Here is a 12807-nt window from a genome sequence, read left to right as displayed (position 1 = left end):
ATGTTTAGTCCGGTTCACACTTTAGGTTTTGGTTATCAAAAAACAAAAATACTTTTGGATTATGCGCTGACCTAGGAAATGGCAACGTTAAAAATGTTAATTATTTTTTTATGAGTGTACAAAATTATATAAAAAATCATGACAAAAATTTATAAAAATAATCTTAGTGATGTAAATGTAACATCAATATTTGTAGGTTATTTCCATTTCTTGTTGATAAATTTCTAAAAATATTCTCCATGTGGCACATAACATGCTTCCTCTGTCTTTGCTTATAATTAATTTTAAGATTTTCAAAACCTTTAATAAAAAAAAACAAATCTAATCTTTAAAAAGGAATATTCGACCTTGGCACTGGTAACATTATAGAACGGCATAGTTAAGCGATAAAAGCTTAAGTTAAGTACAAAACTCGCATAACAAAGGGTTTTAACATTTGTACGTTTATTAGTTATTACTGTCACTGATCTTGTGTAATAGGGAGTTAAGGATACAAATCAGACCGGTTTATCTTTCTTCTCATCTTCATCCTCATCGGATTGAGCCAGCTTCAATTGGAGTCTACCGTCTTCACGGCTGGCTCGAAGAAACTCTCTCCTCGGAATCCTAACTTCTTCCAACACTAGCCTCCCTCCTTCTCTATACGTCTTAAAGCTCATCCTCGTCATCGCCGGAGGATACTCTTTCCGTTCCTTTTCCTGTGGTCCACACTCCTCATCTTTGCTTCCGTTTTCTTCTTTACCCTTTACTTCAATGTCATTTTTTCCGTTAACGTTACAGTTGACTTTTCCATCTTCCAAGTCGTAATAACTCTCCGACCCTAGACCTTCGGTACACAGATGCAGACTGCTGTTCTCGGTTGAGGATGATTCCTTGAAGTGGAGCTCACCGAATATCTCTGTAAACGGTGGCGTTTCGTCGTGGTCAATGACGTGGTACCCTTTGATGGGGATTGGGTTCCAAGGTGAAGAAGAGGAGAGTGTATCAAGAAAAGACTTTGGAGTCTTGTTTTGTATTGGGTGCTCGAATATTTGATGAAAGCTTCTATAGGCTGCCATTGGTGGAGGAAGAAAGAGAAGGAGAGTTTGCTCTCTTCTTCGTGTGTATGTGTGTGTTTTTTTGTTTTGTTTTGAGGTTGTAAGAGAGTTAGAGAGGACACGAGATGGGCATGAACGGGAAGATGGTATTGTCAAATATATATTCGTTAGGGGGAACATACTCGAATAAAATGATAAAATATATGTTATATTCTAATGTTCAAATGGAATCGGATTAATTGTTTAACATGTATTACTTTTGTTTTCCATTTAATTTGACGATGGTGATGACTCTGGTCTTTAGATTATTCTGTAACACTGACTAATAATGTTGAAATTGAGTTTTGGTTTTTCCTTTAGTAACCGTTTAATATTTGCTTTAATATAACATAATACATTTTGTTGTGCATGCATTACATTAATTAGATATCTTAATTTTGGTTACGTTTTAGGTTGTTTATATGTATATTAACTAGCATTAATTAGGTATCTTAAATCTAATTATTTATACCTCAATAACTATAGTTTATTACATGTTATGCATAGCATAAACTTATAGAACTTAATACTGATCTATTCTTAAGTGAAATTCATTTTGGTATTATACTACAAAAATGGCAGAATATTGCAAATGATAGCGCATGACATAGACAACATGCATGATGCATCTATATGTTGGTTTCATTAAATGTTAACCGCGCTGCTGAAATCACATTTCTAGGAGCTTGTTACATATACTGCATGAACTGATATCATGATACTACATCTCCAATAAATACATTAATATTTTATATATGAAAAATACACAAAGGATGAAGAGAATGGAATACAGAGGAGCGACCAAGTGGTGCCAATTTTGATGGCTATAATTATCTGGACACAGCCAAATAATTTTATATGGATTACTTATATACTGTATTATTTATACTATGGAATCATGCCACCATTCATTTCTCTTTTCAAACTTCTTGATTTGATTTTTCCTTAAAATATCGCATCTTTGTATAAAAATATTTAAATGACTAGAGAACACACATTTTTAAAAACAGAGGATTTCTTATGCATCAACTCTTTTGTTATTTAGGTTTTGATAGAAAAAGAGCGAAACTAGGTGAAGTTTAAATTGCAACAGCGTGGAAGCTTCCTAGAGATTACAACTTTTTCTGGACAAAAAAATCATTGAACTTTCAATAGTAGCAAACCACGACAGATTCGAGATATTGACTCGATGTGATTGGTTGTTTTGTGAGAGCCTCGTGATAATATGATTGCATGATACTAGTATATTGGTATTCTCTAATAGCCAGGCGTTATGGAGACTCATCACAACATCACCGCATTTTCTAAGTATCCGCAGTGAATGAAAATATCAATAATAGTATCGGTCAACAATAGTTTTTTTTTTTTGGTAAAAATGTTAAGTTAAAAAAAATATGAACGTCATTTATCAGTGTTTCGGTCAACAATAGTTACTTGGTTGTTTCAAGATATTTAATGGTACACGAGCTTGTGCAGCTGTGCTAGTTGTGCTAGTAGGTAGGTCTGTTAATGTGGAACGGTCCTTCTCGTTAAACCCGTTTCACAATGGGTTGGATATTCTATTTCCTAGTGATTTAAGCACATATACATGTCTTAAATGTGTCCACAGGTCTCTGCTCATATATATGATCTATAGTTAACAAGTAAACTGCTTATATATATAATTCATAGTAGAAGTTCTCTGTTTGAACACAAAAACGGAGTTGATGGTGTCAAAGTGACTGAAGAAGCTATTAACCAACATGTTTACGTATTATATAGGAAAAACTGTGTTACTTCTATTTCTCACTATTAGCTAGGTCGAATGGTGTTTTTAACAACATTTGTAAACAAATGCTGGTTGTTATGATATTCGCTAAATATATGTTCCATCCGTTCCTAAATGTAGGATGTTTTACATAATTTTGATGTTCTAATATATAAAATGTTTTCATTTTTCTTGGTAACTTTTACTTTATTAAAAACTCTGTACCCAATCATATTTTAATAGTCTATTTTGTAATTGGTTGAATATCACTAATTTATAGTTTTAGTGATACTAAGTCTGTTTCCGCGCTACGCGCGGGTTATGTAGTTATATTATTTTCTTTTCAGATAAATATAAATATATGTTATTGATGGTTTGGTCATTTTGTAGTAAAAACTACAAACTTTGTACATGAAGTAGGATAAAATTTTGTTGATGATTTCATTTGGCTGTAATTGGAAAATTCATTGTTGGTCATTTGAATAGGATTAAGTGAGAAATAAATTATATTACTGATAGATGGTTAACGGTTCTACTTGGTGTAGCATAAAAATAAGAATTATTATAGAATTTTTGTTGAGCAAAGAATAACATCAAATACATGATGTCAAAATATAAACAATGTACTGGCTGTTGAAAGAAATTAACCGAAGACATTGGCTTTGTTAAATCAAGTGGTGGACTTGCATGTGGTGCAGCAGACTTTGGTTCCATTGTTTTTCTTTCTTGTTTTATTTTTATAAATTTGTATGAAGCTCTTAATATTCTCCATCTTTTATTGAAATAAATCGGGTTCTTTAAGTAGAAGTGGGTACCAATTTCCTTAAATTTATAACGAACGTAATATAATATTGTTAAGTTACAAAAAAAGTAATAGGATATTGTTTACGGTTAAAATTTTATATGCTTTATTTTTGAATGTTTGGTTTAATGCTTGTGGCGAAGTCAAATTTATGTTTGCAAGATTGTATGTTTTGCAACAACAAAATAATTTACATAATATTTTCCGGTTAATTATTTAGTTATTAAAATTACTCTAAACCTATCTAAGTTACAATGGATTTACAATTTTTTTTTTAAAAACATATAATTATAATATACTAACTTATTATATTGTAAGTAAATACCTCTACTAAAATATTTATCTTGTAATTGAAAATAAATAATTATTTGATCTGTATCTAATTATATAAGTAATTGTTTTGAATATACTTCTTTATCTTGCATTTTTTTAGATGGTTTTTTTTATAAATAAAAATACATTAATTAAAAATATCCATAAAATTTAATTTCATAAAATTTTATGAAAATATAGTTTCATATCTTAGATAAAGAACTTAACTAAATGCAATGAAAAAAATTAATCTGATTTGGATTAATTATTATCAGAAATATTGTAATTCAGTTTAGAGCAATATATGTAATTCAACACATCTGAAAGTTAATTACCGAACCAATCTAAAATTCTAATACCAAAATCAAAATTTAAATAAAATAAAAAATAGTGTTGTTTAAAATAATTTTATTTATTTTTATACATTTAAATTACGGAATGATTCAAGATCTATTAATAAATGCAACTGGAATTTTAACTAAATGTTATTATTTAATTCTTTTGGAAAATTATATATATGCATGAGATTTTAAATTTTAAATTGATCAATACTTTAATTTTTTTTATTTGATTCTCCATAGAACATATATCAAAGAAAACATAGTTTTACTAAATTCAAATTTACGAATCTAAGACAGCAAACTAAACAAAATGCATTAACAAAACTAATCAAAATTTATATTAAAAAAGAATATTATGTTTAAAAACCCTTTTTAAAAAATAATATTATGTTTGAATTCAGAAAAATATATCTAGTCTAATATTCTTAAATAATAACCAAAACGATCGGATACTTTATATAGAAAGCACATGTCTAATTAAAATAACATAATATTGTTTAAAGTAATTATTGTAGTGTGCTTAGTTTATTAATATTTATATGCATGGAGAAAATTACCTAATATATTATATTAAGCTAATATTATATTTAAGTCAAAATATACATTTAATATGCTAAACAAAAAAAAGTTATGTTGCAGCACCTTAAGCAAAAATTTTTTTTTTTCTTATAACACAAATGGAATTATTGCATTTCTGAGTTTCAACAAACCACTTAAACTAATTCCAACTAAACATGTATAGCCAAACGAAATCAACAGTAAATGTTAATTTACTGATCTTTCCTGGAATTGTGTGGTGGCTTGTTATTTCTGTATTATTTCTATAGCTGTCTCTTCTCTTTTAAGACAAAAGATTGTCTAATTGAAACTTCCACACATTCTTAACTTTTGAGCTCTATATTCTTTCTGAGTATACACAGATAAAAAAACATAGGTTTTTCGTTGTGTTCTCTTATATGGATTTTTGTACCCAATATATACACGCACATATATACACGAATTGAAAAAAAAAAAAAAATTGAATGAACTTTTAGTTCATTGATACCAAAGCAGATTCAGTTTGGATCACAGTTTGCGTCTTGAAACCATATTCGGATGTGGCAGATGTGCCATTTCATTGCTTGGGTGATGGAATAGCTCATGGTCTCTTGTAACTTTTGTGGTTTTTCAAACATAATCTGTAGGTACTGCCCTGTTTTCCAATCTTTAATTGCAAGGACCATTGAATCTGGGGCATATAAATTAAACAACATCAGATACAATAGGACTAAGACTCTTTTTGGTTAGAAAGCAGACAAAGGTTAGTTTTTAACAGCTATGCAGGTGAAGTTTTTACCTCGGCTCAGCTCATGGAAACGTTTCTAAGCTTCCACTTGTAACATTGGAGCTCATGTGATCTCGAAGATCCTAGTAAAGAAAGAGTGACAAAATTAAACATATAAGTAATACTATAGCAATCAAATTCTGAACAACTACGAAAGATGATTCCAGGTTTGTTATGTAGTCAGAACCCCTGTTCGGGAACGCGCTAGGCGCTAGTCGGGCGGTCGGGTTGAGCCTAAGGCCTAAAGAAAAAATCGGGGATTAATCGGAAATTATGCGGGGCGGAATTTTTAGACTGTTTACTATGTTATAAAACATGTTAATCTTTAATTGTGTATAACATTAATACATTTTCATGTTTAAAATTGTATAAAACACACAAATAGAATATATAAACTTAATATAGTGTAATTTTCATCAAAATTATGAACATAAATGATATTTATAAAATTTTAGATCAAATAAATAAAAAAAAATATTATTAAAAATAAAAAAAATAGATTAGGCGGCCGCCTAGGCGGTTAGGCGGCCGCCTAAGCGGCTAGGCTGTCATTAAGGCGGTCTGTGCGGAGAAAATCAGATATCCGATTTTTTTAACCGATTTGACATAAATCGGGGCGGAAGAGTGACGCGTAGCGCCCAGGCGGCCGCCTAGGCGGTTAGGCGGCCGATTTTTAGAACATGGGTCAGAACATAGAAATTCGTGTTTTAATGTCAAGAGATTTGATATCTTTAATAGATGTCAACTTCTTCACTTGAGGTCTCCTGTAAAAAAAAAAGGAGAGAGAATGAAACTGGTATCTTTGCAACTTGTTTGCCTTCGAGACTTTAGCCTATCTAAAAAGTAACTCTCTAGAAACATGTGTGGTTTATAGTTCAGAACTTTATAAAATTTCGTGTAACCCATTAACTTTTTTGTAGCTTAAAGGTGGTATGTCGATTTCAACTTATTTGGAAGATTGGTACAAACCCAAAATCATATTCTGTTGCCACAATCTAACACAAAACTTGAAACTTGATTGAAGTTTGACCAAATGAAACAGTAAACAACATACCAAAAGAAGTTGGATCGAAATGTTTTTTCGTCGAGATCAACCTACCTTGTAGAAGATATCGAAAGGGATGATGAGAATGATCACAGCAGAGAGATACAAAACAATCTGGAAAACATCAGAAAAAAATGTCTAAAACTCTATGAAACAAAATGAATCAAAAAGATCTCTAAAAATAAGAGAAGATACATCTATTACACTGGTTGAGAAGCAGCCAAGGACACATCTCCATGCGAGTATAGATACAGATACGCAGTCATGCTAGTTAATATTATCGTCGTCATCCACCTAGCACACTGTGACACCCTCAGATTTTTTAGAAATTCATTGGATAATGGTAGGTAACTAAGGAATTGTAATACCTTCCATATCTCTTTGTGACTAAGATGATCTGGTCCTAGATAAAATATTGCTGCGTAATCGACTCCAGTTCGAGAAAACACCCACAGATTAACACCCCAGAACCAAACCATCATTGTCTGAAAGTAATTGAATATATATTAGAGGAATGAAACACACGTTAAGGGTTTGAGTTTCTGATTCAGACAAAGACTTACAATGAGAAGGAGAGGGTTGTAATATAGAAATGTTTCATAGAAGAACAGTTCTCGTGTGTCTTGTCCCATTTTCATTACAGATTCCCATCCAATCTGCAAGTTTTTTAAACATGTTATAATGAAAAGAGTTCCAAACTATGGAGGCAAATCAAAAGCTAAAACAAAATCTCCAACCTTTCCACAAATATAAAGACCACCAACATACAGAGCAACCTGAAGAATCAAAGATTTGAATCTCAAATCAGTCCATTAGATTACACAGAAAAAGAAAAAGCCAAACATGAGAGCTCCTTTCTATGCTACAAAATCAAATCTCTACAGAAAGTCCAAGAATTTGAGTGAAAGAAGAAAAAACCTTGAGGCTGCTAAGGACTAAAAGGGCTTCGCAATTTGGCAATAGTACCTAGTTGCATACTTGAGTTCTTCAAGTCATTCTCTCCTGTCAAAACCTTATTCTCAGTCACACCATCTTACAATTGGTCTCTCTTAAGTTCAGAGCTAATTTTTCTAGTATCCAAAGAGAAAGTGCTTTACCAAGATTAGCGATGATGAGTCTACTTCCAGATTTGCGCAAGTGAGGATTATTCACAGGCACAGAAAAGACGCCTCCAAACATAGATTCCAAAAGCAAAACCTTCAACATACAAAATACAAATTTTATAACCAAAATCGCAAACAAATGATCATAGCAGAACCTAAACTCCACTAAATACAGTATAATAGCCATGAAAGTGAATCACTTTCTCAAAGAAGAAGAAGACAAATAGTTACCTGCCGGTGGAGAGGGGAGACATGCCGGTAGATGTAGCTGTTTCTTCATAGTTTCAATTAGGGTTGGCTTTATATAGAAGGAGATAGAGGGGAAGGTGGAACGAAACCATTAAATCAGAATTATAGAGCAAGAGTGGATTACGGTAACGGTGAAATGCGGAAATTTGATCGGTGATGACGAAGAGGAATCGTCGAGGAAGAACAAACTTCACGCGTTTCATCCGTAGCGAGATGAGCTTGAATTGGATCAAAAGTAAACACAGCCCAAATGAAAGACCCGTTTCTGTGGACCAAAGCATATATGACGTGTCAAAATGGAGTCATTTGATTGGTCGATTTTTCAATCCGACGTGGACTCCTCCCCATGACTTATATCCCTTTTTAGTATTGTATGACTTTTTAGACAAAAAAATAATATTTTTAATATGTGTGTTTTTACCTAAACATCTTATATTTAGGAACTGAGAGAGTATTTGTTTTGTTTTGCGGCAATTAAAGAGTTTACTTGAGTCTAGAAAAAACAACTTTATTTGGTCATTATAATTTGTGCGTTCGAATAATTGTTATGAGTTACTTAGTTAATAATAATTATTTTATTTTATTTGTTTTATACTATCATTTAGTCAATTAATCTGCCTGATTAAATATACCTTGTGATGTGTGACGAACATCCACATAACGGTGGTCCTTGGAGCCCTGTCCGAACCTTTCCACTTGGTCAATGACCACTAACATCTGCCTCGATACCTCATTTATCTATATCTTTATTATATACCCCAACACACGTAGACAATAAAGTTTTTGCGAATATTCTTATACAAATTGTTATTAATGTCCACAATATGATTTAATCGTTAGCGATTGACGGATACCCTATCCATTGAGTGATGTCTCCTAGTTTATACGAAACCGAATCGTCCAAATACTTATATGAATAAGCATTTTACTCCTAGTATAAAAGACTTATAACGATTAGAAATATCACTAGACCAAAAGAATCTTTTTTGTGAAAATTCAAGAGAATCGATTTGAAAACACTAACAATGTTTTATGAAATTTGAAATTAATAAATTTTAACTTAAACCATATTATTGATAAATGTTACATATTCTGATTCTTGCTGCATTATGTTACTATTTACTACTAACTGCTCGCTCCACTCACTAATTTGCTTGAAAGAAGAACATCCCGACGTTCGTTGGAAACCATTCAGTAAAACTACAATGTAAATATCCTATTTGTGGTATGAACGAACAACACTTAAAATATGTTATATGGTCCAGTCATTATTAGCATTATAGCCAAAATTCTTCCATGAAAAAGCTATTATCATAACAGAAACTACTTTGTACAAAAATCATAAGAAAAACTAAAACTCACGTAACTTCTAGAGAAGGGGTGCACGTGCATGTCGTGGTAGCGGCGAACGAAATGGGAGCAGACGTTAAAAGTGCAAGCTGCAGTTATACATTTGAGACATTTCTTATATCTCGTGTTTTCAGCCTCATCAGTACGTGAAGCTGTTGGTTTATTCGCCCGGAGGCGTTCGAGAACCATAAATGTGATGATTTATCATGGGCGACCCAGCTACTTGATTTTTTTTTCAAGATTTGATTTTCAATATAGTGCATGATTCTAAAGATGTGTTATCGCTATTCTTTTTCTTCTACCATGATATAAAGATTAAAAATTGAGAGAATCAAGCCAAACTGGTGGCAATGAATCCAAATATATGGAGAAATACTAACTTATGAAATTATTTATAATGAATGATCAAAGATTTAACACTTTTTATATTAACTATAAAGCTCAACCAACGTTGAGTTGGCTTAGTGGTAAAGAAGCTGTGGCTGTAACTACTGTCACTTGGGTTCAATTCATGTTGGGAGAGACTATTTACAATGCTTGGATTTCCGGCAAAAATATGAAACCATTTTTTTTTTCATAGCAAAAAAAAAAATACAAAGCTCGAGCTTTAGATATGTAAAATGTTGTAGACTATTTAATTTTTGATCAATTGTTTTCTGTAGATTGACTCTATCGTCAGCGTATGTGTTATCAAATAAACTGTAAGTTTAGAGACAGCTAGATATTATATGTTGTGGTTTCGAGCCTACAAAGATTATGGGCTTTGATCTGGAATTTTTTGGTATTCAGAAAACAATTATGACTTTAAAAGATTATAAATATTTAATATTATATTTTTATATGATCAAATTAACAAAATGTTAAAGACACTACAAGAAAAAAGCGGTATTCAGACGGACATTCCGACGGAAAATGAAATCGTCGGAATATACCGAGAGGAAACACAAAATTGGGTTTCCTCGGAATTTCCTCGGAATATACCGACGGAATTCCGAGGAAATATCAATCCGTCGGAATATTCCGAGGAAATTCCGAGGAAAAATGTGCTCCTCGGAAAAAACCGATGAATTCCGAGGAAATATTATAGCCGTTGGAGAGCCGTTGGGGGATTTTACAAAATTCCGAGGAATTTCCGACGAACTAGCCTTTTCCGTCGGAATTCCGTCGGAATTTCCTCGGTCTGTCGGCAGGATTTAAACTATAAATACAAGCACTCCTCTTCCTCTTCATTCACTCCATATCTTCATCCTCCCTCTTACTCTATTTACACACGAATTTGATTCATAAAAAATATGTCTTCTTCAAATTATTTTCGTTCTTGGATCGATCGACCTCATTTGGATCCGAACACGAGATTGCTTACGGAAGAATACCAACGAGGTATAACCGAATTCATGGGGTTAGTTCACCGACAACCGGAAGCAAAAACAGGTATGTTAAGATGTCCTTGCTCTAATTGTAAAAATAAAAAGGTTATTAAAGAGTGGGATGTTTGGACTCATCTATATTTGAGTGGGTTTACACGAAGTTATAAAATTTGGTATCATCATGGGGAAACTGATTATGAACATGGTAGTACTAGCGAAACTCAGCCAGCGGTTAGATTAGAAGAACCAATTAGAACGGATGTAGATTATGGTGTAGGTACTGAGCAGATGGTGAATGATCATTTTAGAGGGGAAGATTTACCCAATGCACAAGCTAGGAGATTTTATGATATGTTGGAAAGCAACCATTGTACGAAGGTTGCAGAGATGGTCATTCAGCTTTATCATCTGCTACAAGATTGATGGGCATTAAAACAGATTATAATTTGGCTGAAGACTGTGTGGATGCGATTGCTGATTTTGTAAAATGTATTCTACCCGAGGATAATGTAGCTCCTGGTTCATACTACGAGGTTCAGAAACTCGTAGCTGGTCTTGGTTTATCGTATCAGGTAATAGATGTATGCAGCGACAACTGCATGATTTATTGGAGGGCGGATGAACAGCGGGTTACATGCAAATTTTGTGGAAAGCCTCGTTATAAAGATACGAGTGGAAGAGTTCCAGTGCCATATAAAAGGATGTGGTATTTACCTTTGACGGAAAGGTTGCAGAGGTTGTATCTGTCTGAACGCACAGCGCAACCAATGAGATGGCATGCGGAGCACTCAACAGATGGTGAGATCAGACATCCTTCAGATGCAAAAGCGTGGAAGCATTTCCAATCAAAGTATCCCGACTTTGCGTATGAGAGAAGAAATGTCTACCTTGGATTATGTACTGATGGTTTCAGTCCGTTTGGCAAGAGTGGAAGACATTATTCTCTATGGCCCGTCATTCTTACACCATACAACCTACCCCCAAACTTGTGCTTGCGACGAGAGTTTTTGTTTCTCTCGATTCTCGTTCCCGGACCAGAGCATCCTAAGAGATCACTTGATGTGTTTCTTCAGCCACTAATATATGAGTTGCAACAACTATGGGCTCAAGGTGCTAAAACATACGATGTTTCGTGTAAAGAAAACTTTCAAATGCGGGCAGTACTAATGTGGACAATAAGTGATTCCAGCATATGGTATGTTGTCTGGATGGACAACGCATGGAAGGCTATCATGTCCATATTGTCAAGATAACACTGATGCTTTCCAACTAAAACACGGAAGGAAAACGTGTTGGTTTGACTGTCACAGGAGATTCCTACCACCTGATCATCCATATCGTAGGAGTAGGAATTTGTTTACGAAGAACAAGAGGGTGTTTGACAGTCCACCTCCGGAAATTTGTGGGAAAGATTTGAAGATACAACTAAGAGATTTTGGTGCAGAAAGGACGCCAGACGTCGGTGGACATGAGCGTTTTCCGGTAGATGCTGTTGGAGAACTACATAACTGGCACAAAAAAAGTATTTTCTGGGATCTGCCATACTGGGAGGATCATCTGCTAAGGCATAATTTAGATGTCATGCATATTGAGAAGAACTTTTTTGACAATCTCATGAACACGATCCTTAATGTTCAAGGTAAAACAAAGGATAATTTGAAGTCAAGACTGGATTTAGTCGATATATGTGCTCGTTCAGAACTTCATGTTGATGAGAATGGTAGGGCTCCTTTTCCCATATACCGACTTGATGCAGAGGGAAAAGATGCGTTCTTTGATTGGATTTCAAACGATGTGGAATTTCCAGACGGTTACGCATCAAATTTGCGTAACTGTATCGACAGAAAGGAAGGAAAGTTTACTGGCTTGAAAAGCCACGATTGCCATGTAATGATGCAGCGCCTCCTTCCGTTCGCCTTCAAGGAACTATTACCACGAAATGTTCATGAAGCAATTGCAGGGATAAGTGGTTTCTTCCGCGATTTATGCACGAGATCAGTGACTCTTGAAGGTATTGAAAATTTGAAAACTAACATAGCCGTGATTCAGTGCAACCTTGAGAAGATATTTCCTCCCTCATTTTTTGATGTT

General features: G+C 33.6%; 1 protein-coding gene and 1 long non-coding RNA gene across 5 annotated transcripts; both read right to left on the bottom strand.

Annotated features, from left to right (window-relative positions):
• Positions 1 to 228: 228 nt before the first annotated feature.
• LOC106443693 (protein FAF-like, chloroplastic) lies at positions 229 to 2205 on the bottom strand. Its single transcript, XM_013885238.3, has one exon. It carries the CDS (start codon positions 1215 to 1217, stop codon positions 498 to 500), a length of 720 nt encoding a protein of 239 aa, XP_013740692.2. The 5' UTR covers positions 1218 to 2205; the 3' UTR covers positions 229 to 497.
• A 2986-nt stretch (positions 2206 to 5191) lies between these two features.
• LOC125592360 lies at positions 5192 to 8394 on the bottom strand. Of its 4 annotated transcripts, none has more exons than XR_007328253.1 (10): positions 7982 to 8394; positions 7745 to 7844; positions 7566 to 7649; positions 7385 to 7423; positions 7211 to 7303; positions 7016 to 7132; positions 6843 to 6949; positions 6702 to 6761; positions 5615 to 6366; positions 5192 to 5506 (listed from the first exon to the last, which is right to left on the bottom strand). It is a non-coding gene; the product is annotated as an uncharacterized LOC125592360 (long non-coding RNA). The 4 variants fall into 4 exon arrangements; XR_007328252.1 differs by having other exon boundaries at positions 6854 to 6949; positions 7982 to 8391; XR_007328255.1 differs by having other exon boundaries at positions 5615 to 5685; positions 7982 to 8382.
• Positions 8395 to 12807: the final 4413 nt, after the last annotated feature.

This window comes from Brassica napus, chromosome C9, assembly GCF_020379485.1.
Source record: "Brassica napus cultivar Da-Ae chromosome C9, Da-Ae, whole genome shotgun sequence".
Lineage (NCBI taxonomy): Eukaryota > Viridiplantae > Streptophyta > Magnoliopsida > Brassicales > Brassicaceae > Brassica > Brassica napus.
This window is presented reverse-complemented; position numbering and strand designations above follow the sequence as displayed.